General features: G+C 41.7%; 1 protein-coding gene across 1 annotated transcript in view; it reads right to left on the reverse strand.

Moving 5' to 3' along the window:
- The window catches only part of LOC117494642 (tumor necrosis factor ligand superfamily member 10-like), a 61,397-nt gene extending 43,595 nt beyond the window's left edge, over nucleotides 1-17,802 (reverse strand). The window contains exon 1 of the mRNA XM_034145574.1: nucleotides 17,273-17,802. Coding sequence (XP_034001465.1) covers nucleotides 17,273-17,494 — 222 coding nt within the window. The 5' untranslated portion in view covers nucleotides 17,495-17,802. The remainder of the gene's footprint in view (nucleotides 1-17,272) is intronic.
- Between the last annotated feature and the right edge of the window lie 353 nt (nucleotides 17,803-18,155).

Here is an 18,155-nt window from a genome sequence, read left to right on the forward strand (position 1 = left end):
ACACACACACACACACGCGCACACACACACACACACACACACGCACACACACTTGCGTGATCTATGCAGTGTTTTATCCAGAGTACATGTGGTGATGCCGGGCTCCAGAGAGAGAGAGAGGAAGGGTCCGGGCTGACAGAGCTCCTGTGATCCTGATGCCGACTCTCTCAGGAAGCTCCGAACAATGCTTCACTGTCCCCTCCCTCCCTGTGTGTGTGTGTGTGTGTGTGTGTGTGTGTGTGTGTGTGTGTGTGTGTGTGTGTGTGTGTGTGTGTGTGTGTGTGTGTGTGTGTGTGTGTGTGTGTGTGTGTGTGTGTGTGTGTGTGTGTGTGTGTGTGTGTGTGTGTGTGTGTGTTAAACTAAACCCTGACTCTATGTGTGTGTGTGGCCTGCCCCCAAGTGTGTATGTGCAACAGTGTGTGTTTGCTCGCTGGACACCAAACCCTGAAAAGAATATCTCAGAGGGCCACTTGGAAACTCGGCTACAATGATGTGTGTGTGTGTGTGTGTGTGTGTGTGTGTGTGTGTGTGCTCGTCTGGGAGTTCCTTGGCAGTCCAAAACTCTAATTTGAAGGGATTAGGAAGAGGAGAAGGTGACCACGTAACTCAAATCCCGCAGCCCAGAGGTCTGGACCAAGAGTGTGTGTGTGTGTGTTTTTCGATGTGTGTGTGTGTCGGGGGATGAACAGTGGGCACAGAGGTAAAGAGAGGCAGAGAGTTGGCTGTGTTTCAGTACACTCTCGCTACTCTGTGGTGAAACAGACAATGACAAAGAGAGCGGGGGTGAAATAACAGCTGAGGGCTTGTTAGCAGAGGCACATAATAAATCTCTTTACCCAAACACACAGGCAGGGAGATACACAAACTCAGACGTGGTTCATTATGTTGAGTTACACCGTGCTGCGAGACCACAGCCTGTGCCTTACTGTGTGGAGGAGAATCTGTTGGACTGCCAAACATATACTGTACTACAAGGCTGTGTGTAAATGAATGTCAAACTCACATTTAACTTGTCTTGAGTCAGGAAGAACAAGTGAAGGGTCATACCAGGGGAAAACATACATTGACTTAAAATGTGAGACCTAAAGAAGTCACAATAACGTCTCCGTCTGGAATTCCTTTTTTTTAATTCAACCCACATAGTTTTTGTACGCAAATGAAATTATCCTTGGTATATTTTTTCCAACTTGTACTAAGTAACGCTTCATCTCTTTCTCCTGATCCAGTCCAATTGGAGTCATGATCAGCATTTATGTGGTTTTGGATATACCACGACTGATGAAAGACAGATTTAGAAACTCTCAAATAGTCTGAAAACCTGATTTTAGTTTATTATGAAGTAGCTGTGCTGGTGATTTATGAGTTTTGCATTTAAGCTACAACTGTTTTCCTGTTAAGATGAGACTTAGGCGAGTGTGTTTGGCTCTTCATCTCCACTCAGACATTTACACTTTTCTGTGTAAAGTGCCCCAGAGCGATCGTTAAAACCTGCACTGAGACTCGAGTGTTTGCATGAACATACAAGCTTCTGGTAATTGTGTGCGGTATGTGTGCAAGGGTGAGAATGAGTCCGTGTAAAGTTTTATGTGACAACATACGTGTGTGTTTATGTGCGTGCATGGGTTTGTATCCATGATTTGTGAAGGTATTTAATGTAAATGCATGTGTGCTAAATTCATCATGCCTCCAGCGCTGCAGGGTGTTTTCTGGCAGACAGCCAGCGCAGTGCCAGCTTTGATTTATTTGTTAAAGCTGTCCGATTCATCCTCGCTTCACTTTAATGACCAACAGCTTTCCCCTGCAATCCATCACAGTAAGGAGCAATCTGGCCGAGAACTTTTTTGATTGCCAACCGTACAAAAATGTATTTACGATGGAAAAACACAAAGCGTTTTATTTTGATTACGAACAGTGGGTATACTCGAGGTTCTACAGTACCTCATATCTCGGTGCCGGCCAAGTTTTTGTCTGCTTTCAAAAGACAGACCCCCAAAAAACACTGCCAGAGCGCAGAACACACACGGGAGAGCTTTCAGGGGAGTATTTCTTCAATCTGAGCCAAATGCACGATCATTAGAGGATTGGGGAATAGAAACCACCGAATTTAACATGGGTTCAGGAAACCTCAAGCGTCCTGGCCTGGCCTCACATGCCAGCTTCACTTTGCTTCATGGAGCCACTCTGTAGACAAAGACAGAGCCATTATCAAATGAAAAGTGTGTATCAACAACTAATAACAGTGTTTGATGCGTGGTTAACTCCTATACAAGGCTCATTATCGATTGCTTGTGTCTGTGTGTTGCTCGGGATGTATAAGAAAATGACACCAGGCTTGGTTTAATCTCAAATTGCGGATCGTCGTGAAACTTGAGGACGTCCTGGCCCTGGCCTAAGGTGATTAAAAACCACCAAAACTGATCCTCTACTTCCTCACTCTACCTCCTATTTCCCCTTCTCAATGGCTCACTTGTCTTTCCTTGAAACGCCAGTCATCTGGGAATGTATGTTTGGTCTTTGTCAATTTGCCCGGATAACAGCAGCAGGTGCTTTTAAAATGCAGAGACACGACTTCTGATGAGTTGAACAGAGAGTAACTCTTCTAAAAATAACAAGTTAGTGATTCACGGACGATGATAGTTGACCCTAATTCCCCAGAGTGCAACAGTGCAAGAGTCTTCATCATGAACAGCAAATGCAGTTTCAGAAGATTTTTGGGGTCTTTTTGTTTCAGTTCTTTCATGCTTAAATTACCGTGTGACAAAGCCCAACAGTGAGCGCTCTGTAGCTGATTAAGGGAACGATTAAGACTTCATAATGTCAACCAAACCGTTTCCAGTAAAACCCGCCAATTCAGGATTTTTGTTACAATGACCTCACTCCCAATCCTGTGTCTTTGAACTTACGTACAACAACATTAATGATGATAATCGCTTCAACACAACCGTAAACAAGCGGCTTTGAAGGTCCTTGTAAAATGTAAGTATTTTTTATCACCAGACATAATAAAGATCAAATGGTTCGGACACACATTTATAGTAAACTAGAAGGGCATTGGGTTCAAATGGTTGCATTAATTAGCCCCCCGTGATTTGATGGGGTCTTTCTTGGACCATGCTTCAAGTTTTATGAAAATCAACTCAGTACTTTTTCTGATATCCTGCTGACAGAGAACCCACAAACCAAATCAAAAACACAACCTCCTTGGCAGAGTGGACACACATAATCTCAACATCCACTTACACTGTCATCTAAAAAGTATTCGATAATGAGCTGGAGGTGGGGATTCCTCTTGGACGTCAAACTTAACATATGGTCCACATATGCTGTCCTTTTTTCACTCTGTCTAGAAGATAGCCTGCTTCTGCTTACGAGCCTTAATGGCATTACTGGCATCGGTTACTTCCTTTGCGACAGAGTGTGTGTGTGTTAGTGTGTGTGTGTGTGTGTGTGTAAACAAGTTAGCTTCCCTCGGTGCTGAGGAATGCTCCGAGTGATCCAACGAGTGATTCGATTTTTTTGCATGCATGCGTGCTGCGATGCAAATCTATGCATGCAACGTGATTGCGTCGATGCATTTATGTAAGTGTTAATTTCAGCGCACAGAACCTCCCAGTAAGACATCAGAAAACCACTCCCTGTGTTTGCGTGAGGAACTATGACCTCTCTTTGTCAATTTTGCTGTTTTGGATTCCCTCCAGTTTAAATAATGTTTAAAGAGGGTGGACCTGCCGCTGATATTCCGGTCATTTCTTTCTTTCTTTCATTTTAACTTCCTTGTGCCTCAAAACAATCGACAATGTTACTGCTTAGATAAAAAGAGAGTTGTTATCTTATCTTGATGTAACTGTTTATGGGTCTGTGAGCTGTGTTATCTGTGTTATTGGCATTTAGAGTACAGCCGTAAACGTTCGCTCATATTCCAAGGGTTAAGTTTCTCTTAATGTGGTTTAGAACCGGGAAGAGAAAAAGACAAGAGCAAGAAGAGGTCAGGACTTTCCAGTTTCTCACCTGTGCACACATACCAATGAAAATGCCTGAGGCGACTGCGTTGATGTGATCGAGACACAGAGAGATCTCAAAGGAAGATAAATAAGCTCTGCTGCATCGTGCAGGCTATGAAAGTCACAATAAAAGACGATAAATGCATGTCTTGATCTTCTAAGGTGGTCGAAGGTGGACAGATGACAAATAGCGCACCGAGTTAATAGCAAACACATTCATACGACTTCTATTCATCTGTAATTCATTGTAAATAACAGTACATGCATGACATGGTACTTGTTAGACGCTTTTATCCAAAGCGACTTACATACTCAATACTGTGGACAATCCCCACAGGAGCAGTTTGGGGTGAAGTGTCTCAAGGACACAACGACATGCTGACTGCAGTGGGGTTTGAACCTGTGCTCCCCAACGCCCTACCCACTGCGCCACACGCCACATAAAGGCTATAATCAACAGAAATAGTCATGTTTACACCTGGAGTCAATTTTTAGATACTGGAGGGTTTTTCTTTGTGTGGTCCATGTTAAATATTTACCAGTGACGGATGACTGGAACACAAATACCTCCTTAACTGGTCACAAAAGATATGTCTGTTGTGTTGACCAGATCTCGAGCAAAGAAAGCTGCATTTCTTGGTCTATCTTGACATGTTGACGCATCATGGGATCTATATCGACTTCTATGTCTACACTTCTAATGGTTACTCAAAGACAATCGATCTAAAAACGAAAATAACTGGACATAATTTGTAGTCCTTTACCTTAAATTGTTTAGCTGTAGTTATACAAATGGTTTCTTGATCAACTTAGCAAGTCTACTTCGTGCAACTTCACCTATTCAGATGAGTTTTTCATAAAGCAAAGTGGTCATGTAGGTCTTTCTGCTGCTGTGGGGTCCTCTTGGTGTCTGTATGTGTTTATCTGTAGTTATACAACTAGTCTTTTTGATCCAATGAGTCACTTAGCAAGTCTCCTTCAAGCAACTTCACCTACAAGATGTATTTTCCACCATTTGCTGATCCATTCATTTGGGAAAATATATATTATTAAAGCTACGAAAATGGTAGGACTACTGCAAACACTTGACCGAAATACAATCAATCTGAAGTTTCCAAAAGTGGTAGTTTAGGTCGTCCTGCTGCTGTGGGGTCCTCTTGGTGTCTGTGGGTGGGCAGGTCCAGCATGGGTGGGCACTGTGACTGCCTGTCTGAGTTTTTGTGTTGAGGTGCTGAGCAAGTATGACTCAAGTGAGGCCTCTGTCTCAAGTGTTTTTGTACTCGCACACATTGAAGCTGTTATGTTTTCTCTGGTGGGGTCCAGACGTCTCCACAAGAAGAAAGAAAGAAAGAAAGAAAGTCGGCACTTCCAATGACCGCACAGGTTATTTTTAAGACAAAAGGTTTTGAATTATTTTTAGGGTTATTGTGAGAGAAAGGCTCAACAAGAAGGAGAGGGAAAACACCAAATGCTAAGAAGTGCATTTAACTGTTTAGCCCAGGGTTAAAAACTATTTTTAAAGTGCACTGTAATACCTATTTACATCCTTCTTATGTGTTTGTGTAGCTACTCATTTTGCAGAATGGCAGACCATGCTGTCACCAGCTACAATAAACACAATTGCCTTCAGGGAAATGCTCTCTCTACACTCTTTCACCTAAGGCACAACTCCCTTACTTTAGCTCAAATGTAATGTACAAATAACAGAGAATTTAAATGAACTACTTTCTCAAAAAGACGTACTTCTTCATCACAAAACACTCTTCTAGCAAGGTAGACTGTACCCACTGTCATGAAGAGTTTTCATCAATTATTACATATGCCAGTATTAGAGACAACCCTTTAAATGACCACACATTAACTTTATCGTGTCAGACTTTAACGAGACTTGACAACAGGTCAGAGGTTATCGTTATCTGCCAATACCACCATGACTGAGAATGAGGCTCCTTGAAATGGAAGCAGATTAAAGGTTCAGATTGCTTCCTGAGAAATGAGCTCAGCATGTAGGTTTGTTTTGATGTGTTCAATTGCAGTACAAATAGTCAAACATTCAGTAAATGGGGGATTGAGTGTGGGGCATATTGGTGTCACGACAAACATATTTCTCAAGAGGATTGATCCCCCACGTTTTCTTCAGATATTGTATTTGCAATGTGTTAGTCATTTCACTTGTGAGCTGATTCAGTCGCACATTCTTTGGTCAAACTAAATTGATTGCTTTGGTTGTATTTCAAAGCCACAACAGCATTACACCATAAAAAGCCTTTTTTTGTGGTTGCGTGTGTTGATGTGACCTCAATGTGCATTTCAATCAAAACAATCAACATGGGATTTGTGAAGCGTGTTGAGCAACGGCATTTCATGAGAAGCATTGAATGCTGCCAGCTCACACATTTGCCATCTCTTAAAAGCGGGAGAACCTGTTTCTATTCAAATGGATGGGATTCTTTGCCACTATTATGTTGTTTACAGATACCGTAACCTTTCCGAGAATCTACAGCAGGAAGTTAATTCAGTTAATCAAATCTTACTGTCAACCAAAAAAGTCCCTCCATGAAAAAAACATGTTGTCAATTGAGCTCATTACTTTGGGACATTTGCTCTCAGATTCTTGAAACACTGAGACATGCCAGCAGCATATATGCATATACTTTTAAATATATTTAAAGGGGACCTATCATGCAAAATGCACTTTTGTACGTCTTTTCTACATGAATATGTGTCCCCGGTGTTCCAGGGAACTCACCAAGTGTCAGAAAACACAACCCTCTCTATTTTCCTCCATACCCAAATCTCTAAAAAAGGGGGCTGCAACGGATCTGATAAAAACTGATCCAGATTTGAACACTGTCCTGACGTCAGGACGGTGGCGCTACGGCTATTGGGCCAACTCCACCAATCAGGAGGAGACAGCCACGGCCATTGCCGTTCGAAAGCGCTGGAGACGCTGTAGTACATATGCCAGGCCTGTAGGTGGTGCTGTTCTCACAGAATCTGCCCTTGCTAAAACAGAGCTAAAAAATGTCAAATTGAGCAAAATGAGGCATGGCTAAAATGCATGATCTGTTTGGTATTTTGAAAAAAAAAAAGTATAAATATGCCTTATATAGGTATGGTCCTACACTATATTATTCAAATATAGCATGATAGGTCCACTTTAACTAACCATTGGATAGATTGCCATGGAATTTGATCGCTATATGCATGCGCCCTTAGGATGGATTTGTAATAACTTAACCATTGGCTGTAGAGTATTTCTTTCAGAGTATTTTGGTCCAGACACCCCTGCAGAATTAGGAGGGAAAACACAAAAATAAGCCGGAAGACTTTCCAACCTTTTAAAACCTCTCTCACTCACAGGTTAGGGTTAGGGTTAGTACCAAACCCTAACCCTATCTAGATGTTTCTCCGCCGATCCCTCCCATCATAATATTTTGGAAGCAGCAAGGCCTGAGATCTTTTATTTTCAGTCAGCACAGAAACCCAAACCTACATCAGACTACTGTTTTCATAACTTTCATGAAAGATTGCCATCTCCAAGACAGCCAAGTAGCTATATCTGGAAACATGACTTCTGTCCTTTGGTCAAAACAAGTACAGTATGCTGTCTCTGGAAAGTGTATTACATTTAGATCCAGGCCAACTGAGCCATGATTTGAGTTGAATTTCAGTCGTCTATGATATCAAGACATTCAACAGGCTTCTTTCAAAATGATAAACAACATTATTACATTACATTACATGTCACTTGTTAGACGCTTTATCCAAAGCGACTAACATACTCAATACTGTGGACAATCCCCACAGGAGCAATTTGGGGTGAAGTGTCTCAGGGACACAACGACATGCTGACTGCAGTGGGGTTTGAACCTGTGCTCCCCTGATCCGAACACCAACGCACAACCCACTGCATCACACGCCTCCCAACATCAATGCGATTGAAAAGTTCATCCAAAGTTTAATTTACTTAAGCGCTAAAGTGACACATTTATGGTGTAATCTAGCAATCGAGCCAAGATCTGCTTTCTAAAACCTGCTTTCCTCTAACTCTTACCAGAAAAAAACTTCTACCAAAAACACAACACTGCCTGAAGGGAAGCTTTGACCGCCTGCCTGACAGGTTCATGATTTCCTCTCTTGTCCCAGAGTTGTTCTTAATAAGGTTTTCCGTTCAGCAGCTGCAGACTAAGCCAAATATGTGCTAAGTACTTGATTCATGGATGACCTGCAATCGCACATGTCCAACAACCTTAAACGTTTTTAGTGAGGCAGCGTTATTTTGTGAGACAATAAGCCAAAACAATTGCTTCAGCCTGGAGCCCAGTGGAGAGCTGAGGAAGTGGAACATCACTTATACAGTTTCTTTGTTATTTCTGTGGTTTTAAGATCTATAAATGCAATGATGATAGGGTTACAATGGGCTTTCATTTAAAGCCAAAAACCACAGTCTTGTTCTTCAGTCAGACAGACAAAAGGACGGCCAACACTGAGGTCTGTGGAGTAGTTGTTGGACATGAGTGGGTGGAAAGATAGAAAAAGATGGGAGAGATTAAACGACAGCGAAGAAAAGACTTCACCGGTTATTTAATTGTTACGGCAATGAGAGCTGACGGAGGTACAGGAGGGTCCTGTTACTGAGAGTTCAGAGAGAAAATGCTGTGTGTGTGTCCATCTGGTGCCAGGGTTAGATCATGTTAGACCAACCGAGAACTCTCCGTCCAATAAACCACTGGCGTATTAGGTAGCATACTCGTGCAAACTCATGCATATTTTTAGGACAAAGCCATACATGACTACATAACTCACTTAATGTACTCCTTTACGATGAAGACACATACATTAAGCCTTCATAAACACACACACACTCAGCACTTCCAGGAGCATTACAGACTTTACTTAGGATACGATTTCAACTATACTTTGTACCAGAACTAAGTCTGAAATTCACCCAAGAGCTTTAACTAACATCCATTGTATTTTCACGAGCAATTCACCTTCGGGCTGTTGATTAATCAGAGTTAACAGAAAAATGTGTTGGTGTATCCATTGTCAAATAGAGTGAAAAGTCAAAAAATGACAGGAGACTGGAGCTTAGCTTGAAATCAAAATGGCTTTTTCTGTTGATCAACTAATCAGTTAATCTATTTCAGCTCTGGTGGTGACAATGGCCAAACAATGGCTTTGAAATAACCTGAATATAAGTTTTTCATTCTCAGCAAACTCAAGCATTTGTATAGGAATGATGCATTCAATTACTCCAGGTTTTACAGGAAGCCTACTTGTTATTGGAATTTGAGATTAAGAAACCACATAGACACCCAAAACCAATTTGTCTGTACTTTCCCTCTAACACAACCCCTTACCAAACTCAAGGTCTATCTATGGTTACATTGGGCTTGTTCCAACCGAGCTAAGACGCTTTCCCCCCCCCACCTTTCCTTTGATATGACACACTTATAGCAAGTATGGAAAGGATTTGGTTTCCTATGATGGGAGCCATGTGGAGATTTTACAGATCTGAAATGAGCAAAGATGGATGAACGTGAGGAAGGATGTTTCGTTGCAGGGGGGCAAACACATTGTTGAACTTTCATTCTGCAATTTAGATACATTCAATCCTTAACCATCTGTTTCCTAGTAACACCATACATTATAAAATGGTTTCTGCAGCCTTTCATTTACCGAAACCGAGCGCTTATGCACAGGCATCGTTTTTAGATTATCCGACGTCGTATACGGGTAAAAGCTCATCCATATGCCCCGAAGTCTGTATCATTTAACAAACAGGTACTAAAAACACTTATCCAATGCCAGGAAACTCAGTTTCAGGTACATCAAAACCACTTTGTTAATCGTTTCCGACCATGGGGGAAGTATTAAATCACTATTTTAATGATTTTTATGTTGTTCGACTGATCAAAGAAGGGAAAGCTGATATCGTTTAAAAGGTGTTACTTCACCTAAAACTTTATTTTTATGTCCCACTGTTCTTGATTATTGGACCATAACTTTGATTTTATAGTTGAACAATGATTAAATCCACTGTTTTGGTCAAATGAAGCTTCAACTATTTTCCGTTAAGTCACTGTTTACAAAATAAATGCTAACACCTTTTTTTTTAGCTTCTTGAATGTTTTTTTCTCACATTTTAAACCAAGCAACTGATGTATTAGACGAGAAAATATGTGTTAAATAAGAGCTTCATTAATGTCCTTCCTATGTTAAGATAGTGATTAACAAAATAACACATTACAGGTGAACCCAAGGCATCAGCTCTGATGACAGTGACCACATGTAGCTCAGCTATTAGCAACCTAAAGTCCTATGAATGGCATTTATCAGCACTTTATAGCCATGTTGACTGAGCACACACACACACACACACACACACACACACACACACACACACACACACACACACACACACACACACACACACACACACACACACACACACACACACACACACACACACACACACACACACACACACACACACACAGCTGTAGTCACATCCTAATGAGCATTCCAACGTGGGAATGCAAATATCCTGTTTTCATGTGTCAAGCTGTGAAACCAAGGTTGTCCGTGTGTGTGTGTGTGTGTGGTATGGCTGCATATCTGTACCCCATCAGATAACATATGCATAGCCACACACTCCTCTCTTTGAACCCTCAAATAATATCTCTCTTTGGGGGAAGCACTTTCATCTTTTATCTCCTTCAACTTCTCTGATTTATGGGACTTTTGAGACATGTCATGTTTGATAACAGATGAAGTCCTTATCTTGTTGCGCTAGACATATTGTCCCAGGGAAGGGTTTCAAGATGACTTAACGGAGAGAAACAGGAGAAGGAAAGATGATGAGCCACATGTACAGATATGGATCAATAGCTTTCTTTATAAAAACCGAGACATTTTAGATTTTTACAGCACATTTTCTTGCAAAATATATCTTTTGTTTACCTCTGAATGTCTGATAAATACAAATAAGTGGTCTTTTCTTGTCATTTCTCTTTCCAAAGGTAACAACATCCACCTACAAGCACCGTAACAAATGGATGCCCCTTATATTGTGTTCATATATGTTGCTTAATCTGTACATAAACCTAAGTACACATTGTGGTTTAAACCGTCTGAGGTGGTCAGGGCGTAAAATAAACGATATGTTATGCTAAACTCCAGCTTCTTAAATTCTTGACTTTCCCCTTAGCCCACCCTTTTATGTTGTTATAACCCTTCAGAAAATAAAACCAACACTCTGCTACAGTTTCATGTATTCTGGGTCTATCAGTTCACTACCAACATCCATACCATTTATTTAAAATAAAATATTGTAGAGTTCACACAGTTAATCAAAATGTAACGTTATGTATTTGGAGACTTTGGGAACTTGAGTGGACTTTTTTTTTTTAAACATCGCTCAGCTGCACACTATGAGTCCATCATGAGTTTACAATACTTCAATATATGTGTATTCTTTATTTCTACCTTACCTTAGTTGTACAAATGAATTTCTGAGAACATCATGTGAGATTTAGAGTATGCATCAAGTTAAAAAGTGCTTTTTACGGGGTTAAAAATAACTAGTGTCATGAATGATTATGGTATTTTCAGCAGAAATGGCCAGATTTTCAGCGTGCATTATCCAACATGTCTGTTATTCAGAAATGACTCAGTTGATGTCATGTTGGCCTTGTCTTCTTCATTTAGTCATGCGGACACGAGGCTTAAAGCGAGGCCAAATAAATGTCTTCCACCTTCTCCCATTAACCATACGTGTGTGTTTACAATAATGTACATTTAAGCCTCTTGTATCTCACAATATGTTCATTGTGTGTGTTACAGTACACCCACATAAACACCTCACACATCTTTGGAGACATGCCCAGGGCCTGTTTAGACACACACACACACACACACTCACTCACTCACTCACACACACACTCTGTCCTGCCAAATAATTACCCAACTTATCAACTTCTACCTCATAAAAGAACAGAAAAAAAACTGCTTGTGTCACTCTTGAAATATTCGTCCGTCCCCCTCGAGCCCTAAAACTGCCTGTAACTCGATTCCCAGATTTGGACTTCAACCATAACACAGAGAGAGAGAGAGAGAGAGAGCAGTCAGCGGGGGGGGCAGGAGGGGAGAAGACAGGGAGAGGAAGGTGTGATGGAGAGGTAGAGGAGCGGGGGGGGAAATGTGTATTTTGGCAATGGAGTCTGGTGTGTGGAGGTTTGCATAAGTATATTAGTTGCTATGAATTCAATCAAAATGTTTGCATTGAAGGATTTGATTGAACTTTTAAATTGGTTTCTGATCATGAACATGTGTGTGTGTGCGTGCACCTGTGTGTGGACGAGAGGTTAAAGTTCCTCTCCTTCACACACACTCCCGCTGTAATGCACACGCGCTGCATGATCTCACACACACACACACACACACACACACACACACATTGCCGTTTCTTGTTAGGACCTCCATTGATTCTCTAACGTTGACCTCCACCTTCACCAATAAAACCTGATCCAGTGTGAAACTCAGGGATAAATATACAGCATGGAGTCCATATACTGTTCTATACTGCGCTATAGGAGGGAGCGTCAGAACATTTCTTGGCAACAACAGCTGAGGCCACACAGAGAGGGAGGACAAGCTGAGTGTGTGTGTGTGTGTGGACGGACCTTCTACCAGGTATCGTAGCTATCAGGTTAAATTGAAGGCGCTGATTGAGGTTATGTGTCGCCAACTCTTCAATTCAAGCAATATGTGGCCTTGTGTTGAAGATGGTAGCCATGATGCCAAAAGGTCCCTGTTTAGATTCTCGCTGAGGGACATGTGGTGCATATTAAATGTCGATATCTCTCCTCGTGCTTATCAGGATCTTTATCAGGAAGGAGAAACGCCACAAAGAAACCAAGTTTGTTCACAGATTGTTTTTCCCCTTTTCAACTGTGAAATAAAGTGGGTTTTTTTGCCTGAAATTGAGTCTACAAACCACTTAATTGGTCTGGAAGGGAAATTTGAATTTTGTCAGGAGTATGGCGGTTAAGTATATTTAGAATATCGGGAAGTTAAACTATATATCATCTGAGATATTGGATATTATGGAGTGTTGAAATATCCAGTTTTCCAGGCCCTCAGGACTCACTATTTCCCAGCAGTTGTCCTGTTGCCTGTGGGCTTTTGACATTTAATTTGATGGTTGTTAGGAATGGACGATCTTCAATATGGCTGGTAGATGACCCTGATTACCTCATCTAATTCAAAGTCGTTGACCTTTAACCTCCTGCGGCTGAACTCTAATTCAATCTCAAATCTGCCTTTGGTTCTGATCTATAACACTGAATTTACCTTCTGGTTTCTTTGCCCACAGCACACATTTTTGAGGATTTTCCTAATCTCCTCATGCTGGGTGGATACAACCAAGCCTGAGATCATGGATCATAAATATAAAAACACACTTAAATCACACAATAACAGATAGGAAAGACAAGAACTGGCCAAACGGACCACACACTCATCTCCACACACCCTGACAAGCTGACACCTCTTTTGTGTGAACAGACCACACACATACACACGTGCACACACACACACACACACACACACACACACACACACACACACACACACACACACACACACACACACACACACACACACGCGCACACACACACACACACACACACACACACACACACACACACACACACACAAGGGGGTTTTGTTGCATGTAAGGGTGGTCAGATCTGTGAACCCAAACAATAATAGAGCGGACCAATGAAGTGTAAAGAATGGAATGCTGATTACACACACACACCACACACACACACACACACACACACACACACACACACACACACACACACACACACACACACACACACACACACACACACACACACACACACAAGAAAATACCCACATGTCACACACTTTAACAAAAATGTATATATATATTGTTAAAAAGCACATAAAGACGAGAGGAAATACAATATATTTTTGACATTTTGGATAAGTCCCTTACTTATTAAGGACGTGAGTCAACCAATGTATTTATTTCTGCCTCTGAGGAATGCTTGTCCACGTCAACCTCCATTCTGTCTCACGTTTACTGACACAAAGCATATTTATGTTTAGAGTAAACAACCGGCTTGCCTCATTCAGCAACAACGGACAACAAACCAGCCGAGGGGCTTCTGTTTACATGTGTGTGTCTCTGTTTGTTTGTGAATGCCGAAGCGCTGGGGCAACACCGGAGCGTTCCTCTTTGTGCTGTGCTCATTGTCCCCACCGTCTTTTGTCTTTACCAGGCTGGCATGGGGTGTAACGGCACTGAGATTCAAAGAAGGGCCTGTTTCCAGATTAAAAATAGCCGGCCTTCGCATGAGAACCAGGGGATTCCCCACATGCTGATACATAGCTCCATGTTTTTCATTTTGGGGCGAGGCGGACGGCTCAAAGTTGAGACTAAGACTTTAATCGTTCTAATAAATGTACATCTTAACTTATTATTATCCAACCCATAAAGTTTAAAAAGACATCTGATCTGCTGAGACTGGATTGTTGCTTTCTGCCAGTGAGAGAATTGAAAGCAGGCAGACTCTGTTACGTTTCCTTTAATATCATTTACCTCATAAAGATACAGGTCAAATGGTAATAACATTTGTCGGTTGTCCTGACACAATGTGGATACAATAATGGGTGATTTAAGTCAGTTTTCATCCTCTTATGTTTACATTACATGTCACAAATGTGTCTCTTTTCTCCGATGATCCAAGACAGACGTTTCCTTGCTTTTTCTCAGCTTCAAAACGCAGACGTCATCAATCATTTCATATAGAGAAGCATGTGTTCCTGGTATATTCAATATAATGTTGTGTCACAGATATACATTATGTCCAACCTGTATTCTCCCTTTCTGGGTATTTCCTGTCTTTTTTAACACAAAAGCATCTATTCTAGAGCGGTATGAACTAGGGCTGTGCAATTAATCGTATTTTAATCTCGATTACGATTTTGGCTTGCAACGATTACGAAAACAACGTAATCGAAATAAAACGATTATTATTTTTATAAAAAAAAAAAAAAAATTTAATATATATATATTTTTTTTTTGGTTTTTCAGTTGAATTATACTTAAAGTTCAGGGTAATCAACTGTTAAAAACATACTGTTCACATTTTTGTTTCAATAAATGGATGTTTTCAAAGTAAATGGATAATCGTTTTTATTAATCGTGATATCAATTATTGACCAAAATAATCGTGATTAGGATTTTTGCCATAATCGCACAGCCCTAGTATGAACAGTCTATTAAAACCACATCTGCACTTCTACATGAAGATTAAAACAATAACTGGTGATACACAAAGGATACCTGGACTGTTGTTTCCACTAGGCATGCAATGACTCACCATCGTAATCGGTTAATTAAGGCTTTACAATTAAATGTGGCATCTGATCAAAGTGAACGCTCCTACCAACATGACAAACCGATAAAACTAATCATTTAGAATAAGCATCCTCATCTCCCTCAGTTTCCAGTTATTGCAAAGAATGATACGGCTCGCCAGAAAAGCACAGCTGTGTTCCTTTCTGTAAACCAAAATGTTCCCCTCACACTGAGAGCCTGATTAATATCCATCTTCCTCCATAAAAGAAGCAGCGAGCTTCAAACATGAACTGTATACCTGCTGTTTGATTGAACACTAGCTGTGAAAGCATTAAGGAAACTCAGATGTCTGCTTATTCTCCAGAGGACATTTAGCGTTGTCTGCCAAAGAAAGTGTGTTGGAGAGATGCTAAGGTATCCCTCTCATGTGGAGATGCACAGGAAAGTAGTTTCCTCTCTCCCAATAGAAAAGGAGTCGCGTTACAGTTTAAAGAGGCCTCTTGCTGGAATTCAGACATCATCAGCTTCATACATCAGTTTCAAACTTCATCCCCGCAGGTTTTCAAAGTGCCCAATCCTGTGAGGTGTACCTGGAACCATATGCTGGCTGTTGACCTCACGTTAAGATTCAATCGTGTCTGTGACTTTTAAATCACAATGCATCAGGCTTATCCTCCACACCAGCTCCCTGACGGAGGAAGGAGACGTGACACTGGAGCTCTCCCAGGTTTTTATGCCTCCCCACACTCAACATAATACAACACAGATGATGACACGCTTTTGAAAGTTGCTGAGTTAACTAGCCAGTGTGTAATTTCCCCTGCTGGAACTCACTGAACAACATCTCAATGACAACACTCAGTAAACACGCTAACTTAGCGGTGACAGCAGCAATTCATGTCTGAGCAAGTATTATTCAGCTGTGCAAATAAGGCAGAAAAACACTCTTACTTCCAAAGATTGTAGGATATTAAACACTTAAAATCCCTTTAAAGGTCTTGACAGCTGAAAACTAGCAACAGGCGCAGTAGTATCGTCTTATTCCAGGGGATGAAATGCTTTTAAATGAAACCCCAGGGGGTTAATACCCAAACTGCAGCACTGACCTGCATATTTCACCTCTGCACACGACATCTGTTACCTCCTAGAAAGCAATCTACAACTACTTTCTGCCCAAATAGCTACAATATGTTCATTTAAGCACGCAATTTTAAGCCATTTAGTTAGATAAACGCTGCCGATCAGACTGACAGACAGACTGCTAATTCTTTCTGCCAGGTGTCTTGTAAAATCTGGATTTCATTGTTAAAAGTGTAGCCAGGAAAAGCAGCTTTCCAAGTTAGAAACTTCGCCAAACTTCTCCCAGAAATGAATTACACCACTGACGAAACTTTAACTTCATCACAAAATACTTATAATTACAACTGTTTTTATAGCATCGTGATAAGAGTTAAAATGCATACGACATTCAGCGGTGATTTAAACTCAAGTGTCAATGCGAAACAGCGACTTGTCTGCAGGATTGCACCGTAAAGACTCTCGCTGCGATATGGATCAGATAGAGAAACTTCAGGAACAAAGCCAAACTCCTTCCAGAAAGGATTTAAATCACTAAAATAGTTATCGACTCGCTGCGTTTTTATTGCATCTATCTACATGTTAAAGTGCATATGCGGGCGACTTTCAGCTGTGATTTAAACTCAAGTGTCAATGCGAAACAATGCATCGTAAATACTCACTAAAAAAAGTTATAGTCTATAGACTAGACGCTGTGTTTTTCTGGCATCAATCTAAAAGTGCATAAAGCGACTTTCAGGTGCTCCAAACTTCCCAGTTAAATACAGCGACTTTAAATGCGTCCCCTTACCTGCGATATGGACATGTTCAGGTAGAGGAAGAGCCCGGTGGTGGAGGCTATCTGCAGCACCACGACCACGATCACCACCATCGCCACCCAGGTTTTGGACGGTGCTTCCCGGCGCCGAGGCGCACTGGGCCCGGCGGCCGGCACCATCATGTAGGTGGTGGACTCGCTGCTCACAGACCTGAAATAATCCTGGTGCTGCTGCTGTGCGCTCGGAGTGGCCATGGCATTCCCGACGCATGAGCAGACATCAAACCAAGGGAGTGTAGAAAACAATACAGCCAACTCCACAAGTGACCAAAAGTTAGATCTCCATGCGTCCGGGGGAGCTGTTCATGGAGCTAGAAACACATATGGTGGAGGAAGGCGGTGCAGACAGGAGAGGAGAGACCGAGGTAAAGTTTGGGTCTGAGTGTGGAGCTGCTGCTGCGTAAAGAGGGAGCTGCTGGAGGAGGCAGCGACACACTGAGGGGCTGCAACCGAGAGAGAGCAGCAGAGAGGGGGCAGGCTTAACCTTTTCATCACCCTGGAGCTATGGAGGAATGCTCTACGTCTCTCTCTCTCTCCCTCTTCTCTCTCTCTCTCTCTCTCTACTCTCGTCATCTCTAGATGGCGAGCGAGCTATCCGCGTGGAGATGCGCTATATGTATAGCTCGTATGTATGGGATAGAGAGAGACGAGAGAGAGAACGCGCTCTCTCTCTCCTCTCTACTATTCCTCCCGAAGAGTAGTTTCTCTCTCTCTCTCTCTCTCTCTGTCTCTCTCTCTCTCTCTCTCTCTCTCTCTCTCTCTCTCTCTCTCTCTCTCTCTCTCTCTCTCTCTCTCTGTCTCTGTCTCTCTTTCTCTCTCTCCTTTTCTTGAAAAGGGATTGGAGCAATGTGTCATA

Source organism: Trematomus bernacchii, unplaced genomic scaffold (genome assembly GCF_902827165.1).
Source record: "Trematomus bernacchii unplaced genomic scaffold, fTreBer1.1, whole genome shotgun sequence".
Lineage (NCBI taxonomy): Eukaryota > Metazoa > Chordata > Actinopteri > Perciformes > Nototheniidae > Trematomus > Trematomus bernacchii.